This window comes from Oncorhynchus keta, chromosome 27 (genome assembly GCF_023373465.1).
Source record: "Oncorhynchus keta strain PuntledgeMale-10-30-2019 chromosome 27, Oket_V2, whole genome shotgun sequence".
In the NCBI taxonomy this organism is placed as follows: domain Eukaryota; kingdom Metazoa; phylum Chordata; class Actinopteri; order Salmoniformes; family Salmonidae; genus Oncorhynchus; species Oncorhynchus keta.
Window position 1 is genome coordinate 40,537,092 of NC_068447.1, and position 21,334 is coordinate 40,558,425.

The 21,334-nt window shown below is 44.0% G+C and overlaps 1 protein-coding gene across 2 annotated transcripts; it reads right to left on the reverse strand.

Annotated features, from left to right (window-relative positions):
- Positions 1 to 118: 118 nt before the first annotated feature.
- LOC118360331 (inter-alpha-trypsin inhibitor heavy chain H6-like) lies at positions 119 to 21,288 on the reverse strand. 2 transcript variants are annotated; one of them, XM_052482417.1, is made up of 18 exons: positions 20,331 to 21,288; positions 16,275 to 16,310; positions 10,992 to 11,146; positions 8,328 to 8,438; positions 7,794 to 8,041; positions 7,396 to 7,565; positions 7,131 to 7,247; positions 6,823 to 6,994; positions 5,738 to 6,210; positions 3,545 to 4,754; positions 2,953 to 2,985; positions 2,720 to 2,737; positions 2,476 to 2,523; positions 2,333 to 2,356; positions 2,142 to 2,192; positions 1,919 to 2,032; positions 1,275 to 1,679; positions 119 to 1,137 (listed from the first exon to the last, which is right to left on the reverse strand). In XM_052482417.1, exons 1-18 carry the CDS (start codon positions 20,454 to 20,456, stop codon positions 878 to 880), a joined length of 3,771 nt encoding a protein of 1,256 aa, XP_052338377.1. In that variant the 5' UTR covers positions 20,457 to 21,288; the 3' UTR covers positions 119 to 877. The 2 variants fall into 2 exon arrangements, with proteins under 2 accessions (XP_052338377.1, XP_052338378.1); XM_052482418.1 differs by lacking the exon at positions 20,331 to 21,288 and adding an exon at positions 16,726 to 17,095.
- Between the last annotated feature and the right edge of the window lie 46 nt (positions 21,289 to 21,334).

Consider the following 21,334-nt stretch of genomic DNA (forward strand, 5'->3'; position numbering starts at 1 on the left):
CTAAAGTTTCTGTGTTTCAACAGAAGTAAATGATTTTGTGTAAAACTACTCCGATAACACCACGACGAGTTCCATATACAATTGTTTTTAAATAAGATTTAGTCCTTTTATAACTTATACTTCACAATAAAACTGAAACAATTAAAATACAACTCTGACCCTCTATATAAAATGACACATTGCTAAAAAATCAAATGATCTATTCATATATTTGTTATAACATTGGAATTATAAATTGTCCTTATGAAGCATATGATTTTTTTGCGAATGAGAGTTTGGATTTAGCTGTATGTCAAGATCAAGCAGCATTTGTCTGCAGAGGTATAGAGACAATTAACATATCTAACTGTTGCCACGTTAACAGCAGATGAAGTCTGTCCCCTGTTGTTATTTCAGAAAGACACTGGTGAAATGACCTCATCCCATCTCCTATATTATCTTTCCATGTCTGACACCTATGAGAATTACCTCATCATTCTTTAGATTTCTTACTGGACTCAATCTCTGTCTCTCTCTCTCTCTTTTGTCTTTGTTTGTCATTGTATCTGTCTCTTGTTGTGTCCCTCTCTCTGTCTCTCATTTTCATAATCATGAACATGAATTCATGCACACTTTCAGAGGAGAGAGAGTAATAACCCACTATGTGATGTTGGTATTGAAGGCTAGCCAGCAGCACACTAGTCACAGTGCTGTTTGTCCTTGCAGAGACACTGTATTTTCCCATTGGCCTGAGCTGCCCAGCTTTGAGGTGTTGGTAGCTAGATGAGTGGCTCGGTTCCAATCTCTATACTAGCATACCACTTGGTATGAAGCAATGTACTAGGCATGTGTATTCTAAGTGGAGTGCTAATACTGGATGGACATTTGAAAATAGTATTTACATGTTATCCACCAGGTAGCTCTGGTATGGATGACCCAACAGTTTCTCCACCTGTGCCTTGGGCACGACCCAACACCTGCCCAGGTGACGTTTCCTCACTGTGTCCTTCAGGGTCTTGTCCTGTAGGGTGATGGGTACGTGAATCGCCCCCCACCTCAGCACCCCCCTGGACAGGACCCCATCTTTACTAGGCTGGGGCGGTGTGTCACTAGGGTCCTTCACCGGCGTCACACTCATGTCCGCATGCTGGAACTGGCCTGTTGGAAAGAGGGGACAATGAGAGGGCAGTCAATCACAACATATGTATAGTATTTTCCCATAGCCTTTTATACAGCAACACTTTAGGGCCAGGTGTATTTAACAAGTCAAGGAAACTGGTTTAAAGACAACGTACCCAGTAGGCCTTGGGTTGAAGGAGAGAGGCCTTGTCCATCAGTGATATAGAACCCGAGGTGCGCCATCTGCAGGTAGCTGGGCTGTTTGTAGTGGTGGAACAGAACCAGGAAACAAATATCCTTCGCCAGCTCGATCCGACAGCTCTGATGGATGTCATCTGTGGTGTCCACGGATACCGCCACGCCCTGCCTCGTTACAGATCCCTGCAGATTAGTGAGTAGGGTGTCCCGTCCCTCCCCTTCCACCACCACGGCGTCCAATGAGAGTGTGATCACTATGCCACCCAGCCCGCCGCGCCCGCCCATGGCAGCGGAGATGGTTATCTTGTCAAAGTAAGTGCGGGAGCGGTCCTCTACGTCTTGCTTGGACGGAGCCCACATGAGATGGCCGTCCACCGTGATACCTTGAGGGGAAGAGGAAGGCATGGGTTAGCTGTGTGTGTGCGCGCATATGCGTGTGCGTGCCAACTTACAGAATGTAGGTGTTCTTTAATGTGATCCCATTTTAATATACTGTGTGCCTATAAAATGTTATGGTTCTTCTAAAGTAGATTATACGGCACATTTCTTAAATTCAATGACATGCCACTAATATAAGACTACCGTTCTGGACTTTTGTTCGTGGTAGTCTGTGCTGACTAACCTCTCTCTGGGTCTTCCAGCAGTCTCAGTACGTCGTTGGCCCTGCCGTCCACCGTGAAACACAGATTCTGTTTCAGTTTGGGGAGCTGGACCATAAAATGAGGGTCTCCATCAACTAAAATAAAAAACATTGAACATAAAGACAAAGGTGAGAAACAGATTTTACAGTTATATGTTACGTTACTGGTTATGTTATGTTACTGGTTAAAGTGTAAGCACCTTACCAGAAGAGGAGAAGACTCTGACAGAACTCAGTCTAGAGGTGGGGCCTGGCACTGGAAGGACAACAGGTACAACTGAGACTGCGTGTTATCTTTCTGAAGCACTGAAACCAATGACAGTTCAGAGCCTACTAACATCTCTGAAGTACATTGATCTTATGCTAGACTACACAGAAAAACAATGAAATACTTACAAAGATTTGATGCTGATTCATCCCCTGAAAAGATACAAATTCCGAAAGCGTGTTAAATATCTGTATCAACTGAGGGAACGTACAAAGTATCCCTATTGCCAACACAACTAAATAGTTCTACATATTAGTCAACTGTGACTTACAGGAATCATAGTTGAGGTCGTAGTCTTGGTCGTAGGTTGCATCATAATCTAAAAGATCCAATCATATGGTCATCATGAGACACCAGACAGACACAGTAAAAAAAAATATCCTCTCCCTGAGTTGGTCTGAGGGGCTTTCATCAGAATCTCTATAGGAGGAAACGACAGCTTTGAAGATACAACAACATACATGCTGTTGCAATGAATTGGTTTTTCAATGCAGGGAAATAAGAGAGGAACTGACCTTTATCTCGGTCCATATCTAAGGTAGAGAGACATGGAGAAAACACAGATTGAGACAGTGATACACTAAAGGACTACTTCATCACTTTTTAACCTCCTACCCATTATCTCTGTATTCAAATACAGCATGTATCCCTTTCAAAAATTGTATTTCAGGACATTTGTGCAACAGAGCTGAAACAGAATGATGAAATCTTATTATTATTATATTATCTTCTGGTATGGTTGATTCACCTTTTCTATGGATCTGGATGGATGTGGAGACATCTGGTGGAAAGAAGAGGAACATGTCACAATTCAGCCAGAAATGGTGGATTGATAGTGCCGGTGCTGCATTCAATTGTACTAATATTTACAGGTACAAGATATGGACTGTAAGTTCAATACCTGATGCAACACAATTCATATAATATGCAATACTGTTATTTAATTAAACATGTATCCTTTAAGACAAGTATTATCAACTTTACTTTGCATTGTAGTAGTTGAAGTTCCAAGTGAGATTGACAGAGAGCGAGAAAACCAATCTCATAAATGGTATCGTAGCATCTGTCAACAGACTGTGGGACGCAATGACTAACAAGGAATATTGTTCTGAAGGGCTGGTTTTTGTAATTGATGATTTGGATAAATCACGATATCACAGTGGCTCACATCTTTAAAATGTTGGAAGAGGAGGGGACATTCAGCCCTTACACTTGCAGAGAGAGACAGGGATGGAGCTACCGCCCTACTTACGCCCTTTTCTAAAACATCTTCCCTCAGAACTTAATCAAGCACCTGTGAGATTTTAGTTCTGAGTTTCCAAGATTAGTGGAATACCAACCCAGTAGTCCTGCAGCCTCCCACAGTTTAGGCCCGTCTGTGATGCCTGGCATGGGGGCAAATGTGGCAGAGACAAAGGTGGCAATCTGTTCCACATCTGAGACTGGGTCTGTGTTACGGCCCTGTGGAGCTGGAGTAGGGGCGACGGACAGAACACTGTACAGGAATGTGGTAACCTGAGGTGGATGGGCATCAGTGGCAGACATGGTGGCATTCTCTGAAGAGGAGGAGGAGAGGGGTATTCTAACTGGAGGGAGGACTGTTCTAACAGAGATGGGAAGGGGCGTGGCGGGTTTCCAAGGCTGTAGAGCAGGGGTTGGATCGGTTCTGACTGAGGTGGGAGTGGTAGTGGAGGTAGTGGTTTTCACAGTTGTAGGGACTGTAGTGGGTGATGTGGTAGGGACGTTCTTTACTATGTTGGGTGGAGAGGTGGTTGTGGTTTTCCCAGGTGCAGGAGCGGCAGCTGTTTTGAACGAGTTGGCCAGGGGGGTAGAGAATATCCTGGCGGGAGGGGCAGGGGCAGTTTTAGGAGAGCTGGGAGGAGGGGTGGGATTTTTTCCCGAGAGAGGGGCAAGGACGGTTTTGGCGGCACTGGGGCTGGGGGTGCTAGTCTTAGTGGTTTTCTTGGGGGATGGTGGAGCCACTGTTTTTGCTGGGGTGGGTGGGGTGGAGGCCTTTCTGGGTTGAGGTGGAGGTTGGGGAGGTGGATGCTTGGTGACAAGAGGGTCTGGCTTAGCTTCGTTACTCCTGGGCTTTTTCACAGGGATGGGGGAGGCTATTTCGGTGGCAGTAGTGTGGGCAACTGTGGTTGTTGTAGTAGCTCTACTCGTGGTGTTGACGGTGGTGGGCTTGGTGGTGGTTGTGGTGGCGGGTTGAGCTGTCGTAGTTGACGCTGTGGTAGGAATTTCATCTGCATCAGGCTTGACTACAACAAGGGAAGTAACCGGCGTGACAAAGTTGAACTTGAGGGAGAGGTTGGTTGCCTTCTCGCCCAGCAGTTTCTGCATGACCAGGTCGGTGCTGTTCAGTTTGGCCAGCAGCAGCTCTTTGATCGTGAAGTAAGCCCAGAGACGACGTACGAAGCTGGATATCCCACCCATGCCCCCAGGGCAGCCCATGGAGTAGGCTGTCCCATTCTCCTCTCCTTTAGACACCAACACGTCGTTCTCGATCTTCACTTTCTGCTTAGAGTCACTGGCTGTCAGAGACACCTAAGAAGAGAATAGAAGAGAAGCAAGGAGAGGAGAAGGGAAGAGAAATGAAGAGAGGAGAGGAGAAGGGAGGAGAAATGAAGAGAAGAGAGGAGAAGGGAAGAGAAGAGAGGAGAAGGGAAGTGAAATGAAGAGAAGAGAAGGGAAGAGAAATGAAGAGAAGAGAGGAGAGAAGGGGTTTAGAGAAATGAAGAGAAGAGAGGAGAAGGGAAGAGAAATGAAGAGAAGAGAGGAGAAGGGAAGAGAAATGAAGAGAAGAGAGGAGAGGAGAAGGGAAGAGAAGAGAGGAGAGAAGAAGGGAAGAGAAATGAAGAGAAGAGGGGAGAGGAGAAGGGAAGAGAAATGAAGAGAAGAGGAGAAGGGAAGAGAAATGAAGAGAAGAGAGGGGAAGATAAATGAAGAAAAGAGAGGAGAGGAGAAGGGAAGAGAGGAGAAGGGAAGGGAATAGAGAAGAGAAGAGAATAGAGAAGGGAAGAGAAATGAAGAGAAGGGAATAGAGAAGAGAAGAGAAGAGAAGAGAAGAGAAGAGAAATTAAGAGAAGAGAAGGGAAGAGAAATGAAGAGAAGAGAATAGAGAAGGGAAGATAAATGAAGAGAAGAGAAGAGAAATTAAGAGAAGAGAAGGGAAGAGAAATGAAGAGAAGGGAAGAGAAGAGAAGAGAAGGGAAGAGAAATTAAGAGAAGAGAAGGGAATAGAGAAGAGAAGGGAAGAGAAATGAAGAGAAGAGAATAGAGAAGGGAAGAGAAATGAAGAGAAGAGAAGGGAAGAGAAATGAAGAGAAGAGAAGGGAAGAGAAGAGAAGAGAATAGAGAAGAGAAGAGAAGGGAATAGAAATGAAGAGAAGAGAAGAGAAGGGAATAGAGAAGGGAAGAGAAGCAAATAAAACAAAAGCTTTATCAATATCAATATTTCCCCAAAAATTAAATGTTCCATCAACTCATGGTAAAAACAATGGACAATTACAACATGATGTTATACCAACCCTCAGATTCCTGACCCCTGGCTTGACCTTCCCAGTGACCACCAGCTCTGAGCCCTGGAAGTAGTTAGGGAAGAGGGAGCGGGTGACGTCGAAGGCCTGGTCGTCCAAGTAGGTCAGCTGGATGTCTGACAGTAGCGGGCTGGCTACCTCATCGTAGAATCCCTTCAACTGGAGTGCGGCGTCTGTGTCCTCGTACACCATCCTCGCCATGCCACGGTTGTCCAGTGCCAGGCGCCGCAGCAAGGGGAAGTCGGCGTCGTCTCCGAAGGCCAGGCCAAACAGAGAGGCGGAACCCAGAGCGCTCTTAGCGTTGCTAAGGATAGATTCGCCGGACGTCACGCCGATGGTAGCTTCACCGTCCGTCAAGAAGATGACCAAAGGGACCCGACGGAAGCCACCGGAAGAGGACGAGGAGGAGGCAGAGGGGTTGACCAGTTGGGCGGCTGAGAGGAGGGCCTCGTTGATGTTGGTCCCTGGAGGATGAGAGAGGGAAGGTGGTGTGGAGAAGGGAAGGTGGTGTGGAGAAGGGAAGGTGGCGTGGAGAAGGGAAGGTGGCGTGGAGAAGGGAAGGTGGTGTGGAGAAGGGAAGGTGGTGTGGAGAAGGGAAGGTGGTGTGGAGAAGGGAAGGCGGTGTGGAGAAGGGAAGGTGGCGTGGAGAAGGGAAGGTGGCGTGGAGAAGGGAAGGTGGCGTGGAGAAGGGAAGGTGGTGTGGAGAAGGGAAGGTGGTGTGGAGAAGGGAAGGTGGTGTGGAGAAGGGAAGGTGGCGTGGAGAAGGGAAGGTGGTGTGGAGAAGGGAAGGTGGTGTGGAGAAGGGAAGGTGGCGTGGAGAAGGGAAGGTGGCGTGGAGAAGGGAAGGTGGTGTGGAGAAGGGAAGGTGGTGTGGAGAAGGGAAGATGGCGTGGAGAAGGGAAGGTGGCGTGGAGAAGGGAAGGTGGTGTGGAGAAGAGAGGGAGGTGTGGAGGAAATGGAGGAGAGAGGATGCAGAAGAGGAGACAGAAGATGGAATACAGACCGTGTTTTAGCGGTCTTGTCAGGTTGCTGCAGATATAATGCAATTCGAGCACATCAGACTCAATCCCACTCACATCCCTCAGCGATGATCCTCTTGACAAATTCCTTAGCGTCTCGTACGTTATTCCGCGTGGCCCTCACTGTGCGACCCTTCTTCCAGGTGAGGACCTTGTCTGAGAAGGTGATGATGTTGAAGTGGTCCCCTTCACGAAGATCTCCCAGGATAGTGGACATTGCCTGCTTTGTCTGGTCCACACCAATACAGAGCGAGAAGAGAAATGATCATTTTATTGATATAATGTAGTGTCAATGTTGTCATTATTGTCTAAATGAATGAGGTGTAGCTGGATGCAATTTGAGAGGGGTAAAACATCTACTGTACCTGTTTGATCTTGGTGCCAATCATGGAGCCACTGACATCAATGACAAAGATGACATCCTTGGGGACCACAGGAAGCCCCCGAGGTGCAAAGTAGTGGGCAAAGTATCCATCAAACACCTGAGGCAGGCCAACAGAAGAGAAGAATCCCTCATTGGATTAGATGATTGCCTCGCTAGATACCGTCTTTGTACAGTATTTGTTGTGTAAGAGTTTGGGCCTACACAGTGTGTAGTTCTTGCGCGTATGTGTGTTTATGTGCGCTGACCTGGATGTCTCCCATGAGGTCGCTGAGCTCTACATCGTACTGGATGATGTAGTCAGCGTTGAGTCCCTTCGAGGTGACACTGCTCTGCTGCTGCAGGCTGGGGTTGTAATGAACACGGGCACAACAAGGGTTCTGCTGGATCTCAGTGGAGGCTGGGGCTTCTGTCTCACCTGGATGGGAGAGGAAGACCAGAGAACACCCATGTAAATGTGCATGTTTGAGGTGTACTACATATACATTGCATCCTACTATACAATACCTACTCATCACTGTGATCCAGATGAGTGATCATGCAACTTGCCTTGTTCAAACTGATCCCCTCAAACACGCTGCTTGTGTCAAAACTAACACTGATTACTTTGACGATAAACAATAACTGCTGCCTTTTCCTATGTTACCTGTGACAGTGTTGGAGAGCCGTCGGCTGGACTTCAGCGGGAGGACCTTGACGAAGCGGAGTCCCGTCCTCTCTGCTATGCTGACATCCAGGGTGAAATTAGTGACCAGTCCTCCAGGCCTCAGGCCCAGGATCAGTTCATAGCGACCCAACCTGCGGGGCAGCAGCTCCTCGTAGGACAGCGAGAAGGAAATCCGGCTCCCTGAGGGAACACTCACCGCCATGCGGAACTTCTCGATCTCCCTCTCCCTGAGATGAAGACACAGCAAGAGAGAGGTATTGGAGTGGTGGCGGTGGTAACTGGTGAAAGAATGACTTGGAAAACCGTGGTGAAATGGAAAGAATTTGAAGCAGGCAAGTACAACTGATCTGAGTAGAAGTGCTAAAAGATTTAAATGAGTGTGGTGGGTGACGGGTGTCCATACGTCTAAAATACAGATGCGTTGTTGTACTTTTCCCCAGATAAAACAAAGAAATCCAAAATAAAACACATATCAAAGATGGATTGTGGTATGAAATACTTTCTCAGACTGACTTGGTGGCAACGAGTCCAGCTGTTTTCCCTTGCCTCTTGGCTGCGTCATAGATCTTCCTGGCCACACTCCTCTCCTTCACCTGGGCGATGTGCACTTTGCCATTGGAGGTGCTGGGGGCAGAGGGAAGGATGAGGTAACACGTGTAACTCGCAATGGTCAGACTATATTAAGGAACATGCATTGGCCTCATGGACGGAAAATATCTAGGTTTATTTGCGGTAAACAAACCTTCCTTGACGGCAACTAACTTACACTATTAGTCACACGTTACAAGGCAATAGCGTACTTCACCGCATTTGTGTTAGATGGAGGACAAACGTGTATCGTGCTGGTTCACAGATTAAGTTCAAAACATGCTAGAGAGGAAAGGTAGGGTGAAGGGAAGGGTGAGAGGGGGAGTCATTCCCCTCTGGTCAATGATTTGGTTGGGAAATGGTTCGGTGTAGGTTCCGCGGAGGCCATGAAAGGGTCTCAGGACATTATAATATCTCTTTTCAGTAACCATTTCTGCATCCCAAATGACACCCTATTCCATATAGTAGACTACTTTTGACCTGACCGTTATGTGTTTGGATAGGAGACGCACCCATGATAACTGAAAAATGCCCCCTCCGTGGCCCCTGGAGAACCTACTCCATACCCAACCAAACTGGACCAGAGCTCACACACCCTAATCCAAACCATACAGTTCCTAAATTCTCACCGCCTTTCTGTCATCATGTGATGAAGTGCTAAAATAAGGTCATGTCCTTTGAAAAAATTTAAAAAAAATAAAAACCAACAGGGACCAACCAAAATAAATCTCCAGCCTTGAAGCAGGTCTTGTTCCGGACACAGAGCAGAAGGAAATGGTGGGTTTAGCAGGGTGGAAAATAGAGGGGCCTGTATGTATGTGTGGCTGAGAGGGAGTGGGAACTGGGAACGGCTGCACATGAGTGACCTACACACAGAACACAAAGCCCCTCAGTCCCACGTTGTGAAACGCCACTGAACTAAAGAAACACAGTCACCACAGTTATTTTCCTTCTGGGTTAATTGGTGAAGTGTTGTGTGTGTGTGTTCCAGCTTATACAGAACGTTCTGAAAAACCAAAAGTTTCTTAGAGCTTGGTGAGAGCGTGGTTGTCCTATGCTAATGATCCAGATAGTCAACTAGTCTAAAGAAGGCCAGTTTTATTGCTTCTTTAATCAGGACAATAGTTTTCAGCTGTGCTAACATAATTGCAAAAGGGTTTTCTAATGTTCTATTAGCCTTTTAAAATGATAAACTTGGATTAGCTAACACAACGTGCCATTGGAACACTGGAGTGTTGGTTGCTGATAATGCGCCTCTGTACCCCTATGTAGGTATTCCAGCTACAATAGTCATTTACAACATTAACAATGTCTACACTGTATTTCTGATCAAACCCTAACCCTAAGTGACCCCAAACTTTTGAACGGTAGTGTACATTCCCACAACTTCCAAGGATGTGTGTGTGTGTGTGTGTGTGTGTGTGTGTGTGTGTGTGTGTGTGTGTGTGTGTGTGTGTGTGTGTGTGTGTGTGTGTGTGTGTGTGTGTGTGTGTGTGTGTGTGTGTGTGTGTGTGTGTATGTGTGTACGCTCGTACGTGTGACAGAGAAAGATGTGTGATATTATATGCATGCATCAGAGAGTTAGTCCGCATGTAAAACTGTCTATTTTCAAGAGTTTACATCCCCCATTTGATTACATGTAAATGGATATGTGTGTTGGCTATGTGTGTCAGTATGTGTTTGCATGTGTGTGCGTGCAGGTCTGCGTAGCATGTGTACCTTGGCTTGTTTATATATACCTTGGTAAACTTCGCAGGCGAGAGAGGGGAGGGGGAACAGGGCATGCTTCTGTCATTTTCTCTACTAAATTTTTTACATATTTACAAAGCATGGTATTCATCTGCTTTTAAGATCCCCCAGACTCATCCCTCTTCTGACCCAAACCCAACCCCAGGCTCCTCGTTGGGTCTTTAATGTTGACTTATTTATCTTGTTTATATTTAGCATTTTTTAAAGGAGAGTGGCAGAGTGGTTTCCAGCCTTCTTAGTAGTCAAATTATATGTCTCCCCTCCACACCGAACGGAATGTCAGTTCCTGACATAATTCCTCTGAAATTTTTATTTTGGGGAGTATGTCCGGAAACCGCAGTCCTCACTGGCATTTGGGATTTATTTGGTTTATTTACTACCAAGCTTTACCCTCCTTTTAATAAAAAAAAAATCTAGGACCTCTTATCTTATACTTTACCCCCCTTCACAGACCAAAATAAATGTATTTTTGACCCTGAAGAATATTAGCCTGAGTGCCATTCTGTTTGTGCTATTACGCCAACTCCTTGTCACTCATCGTCAAGCAGCAAGAGTTGGCAAGAGTGAAGAAACTGGCGCCCAGGATAGAGGGATTACATCATTCCAAGGGAAGGAACAATTAATTTGATTATAGGCCCACTTCCTGGGATGAAGTGACTAAAAGAAAAATAGAGGTGAGAGAGAGAGAGAGAGAGAGGGAGAACTAGCTGGCTGGTTCTCACTCATAGCCTCTCCTGCTGCCTGTGAGCTTGTGTGAGTGAGGGGTACAAAAAACAACATTTCCTCCTCTTGGGATAATAAAGTAAACTTCACTTGACTTAAAGTGTGTGACTGACTCACATTGTGAAGTTGGAGATGAATGCTGCTGAGGGCAGGTCCACCTCAAAGGCTACCTCCTTGGTGACAGCTAGCTGGTTCCACACAGAGCTCTGGATGGTGGTGTGGGAGTAGCGAGACATGACAGAACACCTCACATGGTAGTCTGTCACCTTCAGCTGGGAACAGATTCATCCAGAAAACAGTCATCAAAGAACATTCACATTTGATCTGATGAAATCGTTATATGGCTACCCAAGTACAAAGCCAATAGCGACCTCAACAATAGGTTTGGACCTCTTGGTGTAATTGCTAAGGTGTTTGACTGACAGTTGCAGAGACGCAGGTTTGAGTACTGATGGGGATCTTTTGTGAATGAAAACCCAAGTATTACCAGGCTTTTTTTAACCAGACTTCAGTGCCTTGACAAGTTTAGACAAATGTTACAAAGCCACAGTCTGCAAGATATCCCTCCCACCCCGTTGTTTACTTGGATAATTCTGGGCCCTGCTGGGACCAATCTGGTCAGCTGGGCCACATTACTGCCAGGTCGGGACACAGCCAGACCTGAGCTACTGAGAGACTAACAGACCGGTTTCTAGATACTTACCAGTATCAAAGACAGTGGACAAGCTTTCTGATACAACGGACACCGAATGCTTGATGATCTACAATCTATCATTGGCAACATTCAAAGCATCAAATAAAATGATGGCTCCACTGAGATACAGTACTACTGTAGGGTTTCTCATTCTGTGTGGCACACAGGTTGAAAATACAGATTGCAATGAAAGTGATAGCTAGATCTACACTCACAGCATGATTTCCTCATAACCTAAAACTGGCATGTTTGATCATCATGTTTCTATCCAGATGTCATCAATGATGTCATTAAAGTCCCAGGATTGGCTTATTTCAAAGGGCTTAATGGGAAGCGTTTCTTGTATTGCTAGTAAAACAATGTAGGCTTGTCTTCTCCCTTATGGGTATACAACTGGCAAAAAATCATCTCTAGCACACATGGAGGTTAATGTCAAATCAAATCATATTAGTCGCATGTGCTGAATACAACAGGTGTAGTAGACCTTACTGTGAAATCCTTACTTACGAGCCCCTAACCAACAATGCAGTTTTTAAAAAATACAGATATGAATAAGAAATACAAGTAACAATCAATTAAAGAGCAGCAGTAAAATAACAATAGAGAGAGTATATACAAAGGGGTACCGGTACAGAGTCAGTGTGTGGGGGCACCGGTTAGTTGAGATAATATGTACATGTAGGTAGAGTTATTAAAGTGACAATGCATAGATGATAACAACAGAGAGTAGCAGCGGTGTAAAATAGGTTTGAGTGCGGGGGGGCTTGGGGGTAGAAGCTTTTTAGAAGCCTCTTGGACCTAGACATGGCTCTCCGGTACCGCTTGATGTGGAACTAGGGCGTTCCTCTGACACCGGGTGTTCCTCTGACACGGCCTGGAGGAGATGTCCTGGATGGCAGGAAGCTTGGCCCCAGTGATGTACTGGGCCGTTCGCACTACCCCCTGTAGTGCCTTGTGGTCGGAGGCTGAGCAGTTGCCATACCAGGCTGTGATGCAACCAGTCAGGATGCTCTCGATGGTGCAGCTGTAGAACCTTTTGAGGATCTGAGGACCCAGACGAAATCTTTTCAGTCTCCTGAGGGGGAATAGGTTTTGTCGTGACCTCTTCACGACTGTCTTGGTGTGCTTGGACCATGTTAGTTTGTTGGTGATGTGGACATCAAGGAACTTGAATCTTTCAACCTGCTCCACTGCAGCCCCGTTGATGGAAATGGGGGCGTGCTTGGTCCTATTTTTCCTGTAGTCCACAATCATCTCCTTTGTCTTGATGACGTTGAGGGAGAGGTTGTTGTCCTGGCACCACACGGCCAGGTCTCTGACCTCCTCCCTATAGGCTGTCTCATCGTTGTCGGTGATCAGGCCAACCACGGTTGTGTCATTGGCAAACTTAATGATGGTGTTGGAGTCGTGACTGGCCGTGCAGTCATGAGCGAACAGGGAGTACAGGAGGGGACTGAGCACGTACCCCTGGGGGGCCCCGTTTTGAGGATCAGTGTGGTGGATGTGTTGTTACCTACCCTTACCACCTGGGGGCGACCCGTCAGGAAGTCCAGGATCCAGTTGCAAAGTGAGGTGTTTGGTCCCAGGGTCCTTAGCTTATTGATGAGCTTTAAGAGCACTATGGTGTTGAATGCTAAGCTGTAGTCAATGAATAGCATTCTCACATAGGCGTTACTTTTGTCCAGGTGGGAAAGGGCAGTGTTGAGTGCAATAGAGATTGCATCATCTGTGGATTTGTTGGGGCGGTATGCAAATTGGAGTGGGTCTATGGTTTCTGGGATAATGGTGTTGATGTGAGCCATGACCAGCCTTTCAAAGCACTTCATGGCTACAGACGTGAGTGCTACGGGTCAGTAGTCATTTAGGCAGGTTACCTTAGTGTTCTTGGGCACAGGCACCATGGTGCCTATTTAAAACATGTTGGTATTACAGACTCAGTCATGGAGAGGTTGAAAATGTCAGTGAAGACACTAACCAGTTGGTCAGCGCATGCTCGCAGTTCACGTCCTGGTAATCCGTTTGGCCCTGCGGCCTTGTGAATGTTGACCTGTTCAAAGGTCTTACTCAGATCGGCTGCGGAGAGCGTAATCACACAGTCTTCCAGAACAGTTGGTGCTCTCATACAAATTTCAGTGTTATTTGCCTCGAAGTGAGCATAGAAGTACAGTTGAAGTCGGAAGTTTACATACACTTAGGTTGGAGTCATTGGAGTCAACCCCTCCATAAATTATTTGTTAACAAACTACAGTTTTGGCAAGTCGGTTAGGACATCTACTTTGTGCATGACACAAGTTATTTTTCCAACAATTGTTTACAGACAGATTATTTCACTTATAATTCACTGTATCACAATTCCAGTGGGTCAGAAGTTTACATTCAGTAAGTTGACTGTGCCTTTAAACAGCTTGGAAAATTCCAGAAAATTATGTCATGGCTTTAGAATCTTTTGATAGGCTAATTGACATCATTTGAGTCACTTGGAGGTGTACCTGTGCCTCTTCGCTTGACCTCATGGGAAAATCAAAAGATATCAACCAAGACCTCCGGAAAAAAATTGTAGACCTCCACAAGTCTGGTTCATCATTTGGAGCAATTTCCAAATGCCTGAAGGTACCATGTTCATCTGTACAAACAATAGTATGCAAGTATAAACACCATGGGACCACGAAGCCGTCATACCGCTCAGGAAGGAGACGCGTTCTGTCTCCTAGAGATGAACATACTTTGGTCCAAAAAGTGCAAAATAATCCCAAAACAACAGCAAAGGACCTTGTGGAGATGCTGGAGGAAACAGGTACAAAAGTATCTATATCCACAGTAAAACAAGTCCTATATCGACATAACCTGAAAGGCCGCTCAGCAAGGAAGATGCCACTGCTCCGAAATCGCCATAAAAAAAGCCAGATTACGGTTTGCAACTGCACATGGGGACAAAGATCGTACTTTTTGGAGAAATGTCCACTGGCCTAATGAAATAAAAATATAACTGTTTGGCCATAAAAGACATTGTTATGTTTGGAGGGAAAAGGGGGAGACTTGCAAGCCGAAGAACACCATCCCAACCCGTGAAGCACGGGGGTGGCAGCATCATGTTGTGGGGGTGCTTTGCTGCAGGAGGGACTGGTGCACTTCACAAAATAGATGGCATCATGAGGTAGGAAAATTATATGGATATATTGAAGCAACATCTCAAGACATCAGTCAGGAAGTTAAAGCTTAGTCACAAATGGGTCTTCCAAATGGACAATAACCCCAAGCATACTTCCAAAGTTGTGGCAAAATGGCTTAAGGACAACAAAGTCAAGGTATTGGAATGGCCATCACAAAGCCCTGACCTCAACCCTATAGAACATTTGTGGGCAGAACTGAAAAAGTGTGTGCGAGCATGGAGGCCTGTAAACCTGACTCAGTTGCACCAGCTCTGTCATGTGGAATGGGTCAAAATTCACCCAACTTATTGTGGGAAGCTTGTGGAAGGCTACCCAAAACATTTGACCCAAGTTAAACAATTTAAAGGCAATGGTACCAAATACTAATTGAGTGTATGTAAACTTCTGATCCACTGGGAATGTGATGAAAGAAATAAAAGCTGAAATAAATCATTCTCTCTAGTATTATTCTGACATTTCACATTCTTAAAATGAAGTGGTGGTCCTAACTGTCCTAAGACAGGAATTTTCACTAGGATTAAATGTAAGGAATTGTGAAAAACTGAGTTTAAATGTACTTGGCTAAGGTATATGTTAACATCCGTCTTCAACTGTAGTTTAGCTCCTCTGGTAGGCTTGTGTCACTGGGCAGCTCTCGGCTGTGCTTCCCTTTGTGTTCTGTAATGGTTTGCAAGCCCTGCCACATCGACGAGCGTCAGATCCGGTGTAGTACAATTCTATCTTAGTCCTGTATTGACGCTTTGCCTGTATGATGGTTCGTCGGAGGGCATAGCGGGATTTCTTATAAGCTTTAAAGTGGCAGCTCTAGCCTTTAGCTTAGTGCAGATGTTGCCTGTAATCCATGGCTTCTGGTTGGGGTATGTACATACGGTCTCTGTGGGGACGACGTCATCGATGCACTTATTAATGAAGTCAATGACTGATATGGTGTACTCCTCAATGCCATCAGAGGAATCCCAGAACATATTCCAGTCTGTGCTAGAAAAACCGTCCTGTAGCTTAGCATCTGCTTCATCTGACCACTTTTTCATTGATCTAGTCACTGGTGCTTCCTGCTTTAATTTTTGCTTGTAAGGAGGAATTAGCAGGATAGAATTCTGGTCAGATTTGCCAAATGGAGGGCGAGGGAGAGCTTTGTATGCGCCTCTGTGTGTAGAGTAAAGGTGGTCCAGAGTTTTTTTTCCTATGGTTGCACATTTAAAATGCTGATAGAAATTTGGTAAAACGAATTTGCATTAAAGTCCCCGGGTACTCGGGGCGCCGCCTCTGGTTGGGCATTTTCTTGTTTGCTTATGGTGGAATACAGCTCATTCAATTCTGTCTTAGTGCCAGCCTCCGTCTGCTGCGGAATAGTCACCACCACACATATTGATATGATTTAGAAGGGGATCAATGTTCAGTGAATGCTATCCAATATTATCACAGCCCGTCTACACAGGCAGTTGTTGTGCGTGTGTAAAGCCGTACCAGTAAGATATCTTACTTGTCTCGGTAATGATACATTCAACTGGGACATTCCATGAAGCTCATACTCACCAATGGTTTTGCTGGTTTGCTCTGGCGTCTCACTCTCTGGGGAGAAAAACAATACAGAGAAAGTTAATAAAAGTGTAATGAATCCTAACTATAGGGTTGAGCACAGCAGAGCTGTAGCGTTTGAGCGCAGCAGAGCTATAGGGTTTGAGCGCAGCAGAGCTATAGGGTTTGAGCGCAGCAGAGTTACGGGGTTTGAGTGCAGCAGAGCTATAGGGTTTGGGCGCAGCAGAGCTATAGGGTTTGAGCGGAGCAAGCGCAGCAGAGCTATAGGGTTTGAGCGTAGCAGAGTTACGGGGTTTGTGTGCAGCAGAGCTATAGGGTTTGAGCGCAGCAAGCGCAGCATAGCTATAGGGTTTGAGAGCAGCAGATCTATAGGGTTTGAGCGCAGCAGAGCTATAGGGTTTGAGCGCAGCAGAGCAGAATACAAGGTTGTAGTTTGTTATGTACACACCAGGGCCCTGACAGTAAAATATTGCTGGACTCCTGTAGTTTGGAAACATTTAATTAAAACAAGCCTTTTGAACATTGTGCAAAGCTTAAAAGCTTTAAGGTCCAATGCAGCTGTTTTTATCTCAATATCAAATCATTTCTGAGTAACAATTAGGTACCTTAATGTGATTGTTTTAAATTAAAATGGTCAAAAATGAACAAAAATAGTATCTTAGCAAAAAGTAATTTCTCAAGCAAGAATTTTGCTAGGACTACCTGGGAGTGGTCTGAGTATGGAGGGAAAAACTGAAAACTGGCTGTTATTGGCAGAGAGGTTTGGAACTCTCTTTCTTATTGGTTTATTAACTAATTTACCACCTGGTTATGTCACCAGGCAGGCTAAAACTCTATCCCACCGAAACAGGCTGAAATTTTTTCAAACAGCTCTTGCACAAAGATGGCATCATCATTTTTACAATTTAACAGTATTATTCCAACCTCATAGTGTGGAAATATATATAAAACACAGGTAATTGACGTTGATGACTGCACTGGGCCTTTAATAGATGTATAACAGCTTTATAGCAGTGATTTAAGATCATACAGTTGCCCTAACGCCATAGTAGAGGGTTGAAAAGTATTGCGTTGAAGTAGATTTAGGGTATATTGTTCATTCAAAGACTTTCAACACACCACACCATTATTATGTAATTTAACCTTCCACCCAATTCTGTGTACCCACATTTGTACTACTGTATTCTGGAAAGATTATGATTTAAAATGTAGTACATTTTGGTCATTATCTAATATAAGAAATTGTATTTAAGTGGGCAACTTGTCTTGGAAAAGTAACAAAATACTACCAAGTACTGTAGTTAGTTTACAAAATCCCTTACTTTTAAATGAATCTCCAGGATCTATGTGTGGGGTTGGGTCAATATTTCTGTGTCAAAATAGGCTGAATCAAAGCTATTCATGAATGAAGGGGGGACTGGAAATAAATGCTGTCACTGTACACAGAGGGATAGTGAGGTGCACAGTGCACAGTGCACAGGCTCAGTTTCAAATGTTCCTTTTGCTCACAAATCACTGCTGTGTCAATCCATTATCACATATCCTGGAGATACAACGCAAACAAATAACATTAGAGGGTGACTGCACTTCTTGATTTAGCCTCATTTTGAAGATTGCCCGTTAAGAAATGCAAGCGGCCATGACTAAAGCCAAAATGAGAGTTATCTTGGGGCTGTGGTTTGATGTGTTTGTGTTATGTTCGCATATCGTACACTGGCAGGTACTGTTGTTTGTCCCTCCTGAGTCACCATAGCAACAACATAGCTACTTCCTCAAAATAATCACTTCCTTAAAATAGCCAGAATAAAAAAATCTGTAATTAATTTTGATGTTTTTGCTAATTTTACATCTACTGTAGCTAAGGTATTTGGTGCAGTATTCCTCAAGTTAAAGAATGTGCATGAAAAACTAGTCAGTGCACTGCGTACAGTTGAGTGAGTAAAGTCTGGCTGCTCTAGCAATCACTGTCACAAAGCCACACCAGCCCCACTCGAGTTAGTTCTGAGCGAGAAAGTGTAAGCTATATAGAAATAATGACTTTAAAATGGAAAAATCATCAACTAAATAATGACTTATAACATCCTAATCAAAGGTGTAGATTTCATCAAAGGGAGAAATTTTAGTGCCCACAAAAACTGCATTTGAATTCAACATTCTTCCTTCTGTATCCTCTATGAAGTGCAGGACACGTTAAAAGGGAGTGTGACAAAATGTTTTATTTGGCCCCCATAAGAATATAGTTTTATAGCCCTGTCATAGCCCTTCTAAGGATAGCTTTTCCACTTCCTATTTAATCTTGCTCTTGTGACTGACTGGGTTTGAACCCGGATCTCCTGCATGTCACAAAACTATTAGTCTACTTAGCTCAAGCCCATAGGGATGAGTTCAGGAAGCTAACACAAGTCTTCAAGTCTCCAGCAAGGTTACTCATCAAAAAAGCGTGGACCTCGGTTACATTTCACCCCCTTTTGACTCACATTCACTCCTTGAAGGAGTGATCTCCTTGACCCAGAATCGCCCAGAATGCACTGCGCGGCCCATTGACGACACTGTAATGGAAAACTGTAATGTATACGGTAATTGTAGGTGTCATCAACAGTAAAAAAAATCAAAAATAAACTCTGAAACGTTTTACTGCAGCATACTATAAATGATGGTCATTGTGGGAAAATTGCTGTATTTCGACCCCACAGGTTGTGGGGTCGAAATACCATACCGTATCTTGGGAGCGCCAAAAACCTTTTCATCATTAGTGGGTGCATGGCATTGTTGTTTCTGGAGCATTAACATATTTTGAGGCGTGTCTTGTAAGAGGCTCTATTTGTTGCACCCGTAAGTGAAAGCCTGTACTTGAACCGAGAATCTCTAGTGGCACAGCAAGCACTGTGATGCAGTGCCTTAAATCACTGCGCCACTCGGGAGCCCGGAGGCAGCTAGTCTTAAAACTGAAATGGTTCAGCATTTTTCCATGTCCTTTTGGTCTGTTTTTCCTGTAGTTGCTGCCAGTTTGGAAGCTTTTGTTAAGGCCTCTAGAAGTGACAGTAATATAAAACCCTAAATATGAATTAATACTGTAATGTGTAAACACTTTACTTAGCAGCCAACCTGCTTGCACCAATCCCTTGTAATTACAGTAACACACTGTGAAATACAAACTCTACCCTGAATTAATATAATCCATTCATTCAAACTATGGTAGCATTGACTTTTATCAGTATAATACAGTCAATTCTACGATATTGTGCTGTATGTCAGTACACAGTACATGATTTGATACCATATACTGTATATTACAGAATGTATACTGTAATATTAAATACGTAATTTTACTTGTCACCGAGCTGCCTGTAAATTAGTCAAATTCATGGTAAACCCTGTGGACCCATGGGTAACGTATAATGGCAGTAAATACGATTCAAATTGAGTTTCCCCATGTAAAGTCGTAATCTATACCCAACCCTCCAGTAAATCATAAGGAATTTACAAAATGCCGTTTTGGATGATCAAAAGTATGCTATTTACACTTTGTAGTGAATTTTGACTCTAGGCTATTAATCTTTCTGACTCATATCGACGCCACATAAATCGATTAAAACCAGAGAAATTGGTTCGAAGCGGCAGTTGATCTTTATTAAAGAGAGGAACACCTTTCAATGTGCAGGGGTTCATTCTGAAGTGAACATTTTTTTCTAGATTTTTTGGGTAATTGAAACTTTATTTTTAATTCATGTAAATGTAGACTTTACTGTATAGTGTAGGCTATATCATGTGTTTGTTTCCAATGCGTAATTGTATTCATGCCATCCATCCTATAGTAACGTGCAGTCCTGTACATGTTCTATATAGTTTACCCCTCACTTGAGTGCAACAAATACATATTGCGTGCAAAATTGAACGTAGCCTTGTATGAGGAATACATTTTTCGTTGAACTGGGGAAAAAAATGTTATTTTTTAAATTAAACATGATTTTGTGAGGCTGTCATGAGTATGTTATATTTTTCCAAGAGTTTCCGATATTACTCGTCCCAATAGGAAGATAAAATCATTCGCACCTGTATTGGTATTTCTTTTGCTCCCAGGCGTATTCCTCTGTATTCCTCTGAAAATCCCATCTGCACTGAGATTACGAAGAAAAATAAAACACACAGGATTTTTAAATCCACTTTCCCCATGTTCATTATACTTTTTAGTCTCCCGAGATGAAAAACGTTATGTTGCCAGTGGTCTCAAGTTGCCAGTCAGTGAGAGAGATCCAGTGCAGGTACGCAGGACGAGGTAGGACAAACCTCACATTTTACTAGTTTTTTTTCAAGAGGCAGTCGACTCGTTCATCTCCCTCCCCTTTATTTTAATACATTTGAAACTTCGTATATAATAACAGAAAATAAATCGTAAAATTATCATTTATATCTGACAGACAGATAATCAGATGAACATTTTAAAGAATATCAGTGCGCGCAGAATTAGCAGGAGTTGAGTCCCTGTGAGTTCAATAGGGTAGCCCTCCTTATGTGTACATACTGGACATTTCGCGGACTGTTGCCATCGGTTAGTGAGCATGAAGAGAAATGACGAATTATTCATCAATGAATGTCGACAATTTGAAAGAAAAACATTCCAATCTCTCTTTGCTGTCGCCCCTTTCTCATTTCCAAAATGGGATCGTATAATATATAGGATATCCCACCCCTGACATACAAATGAGACATGAGAAAAACAACTCTTTACCATTTGACTAAATGATATTCCATCATAGGCTACCCCACTCGTTCTTGAATAGTCAGAATATAACATCTCAAGTGTGACCCTATAAATTATAGCTTCAATTATCTGCAAAACAGATCTCTAAAATTGGTTATGCAATTTATTTTAATTTGACTATTTCACCAATCTAGTTCCAGTCATTCAGTTTAATAAGCTCTTTGTCTTAACAATTGTGCTATTTTATACGTTTGTCACAGATATACTTATTGTCAACATCTTGACTCAAAAACATGTGACCAGTACAGTGTTGCACATCTAGCCAAGCCAAAGGACTCCTGCAGAAAAGTTGAAT

Coding starts and splice junctions, on each gene's coding strand:
- LOC118360331 (XM_052482417.1), bottom strand. CDS start 20,456: ATGAACATGGGGAAAGTGGATTTAAAAATCCTGTGTGTTTTATTTTTC. Junction 16,311..20,330: donor CAAAAGAAATACCAATACAG/GTGCGAATGATT, acceptor TTTTCTCCCCAG/AGAGTGAGACGCCAGAGCAA. Junction 6,211..6,822: donor GAGGATCATCGCTGAGGGAT/GTGAGTGGGATT, acceptor CTCATCCTCCAG/GGACCAACATCAACGAGGCC.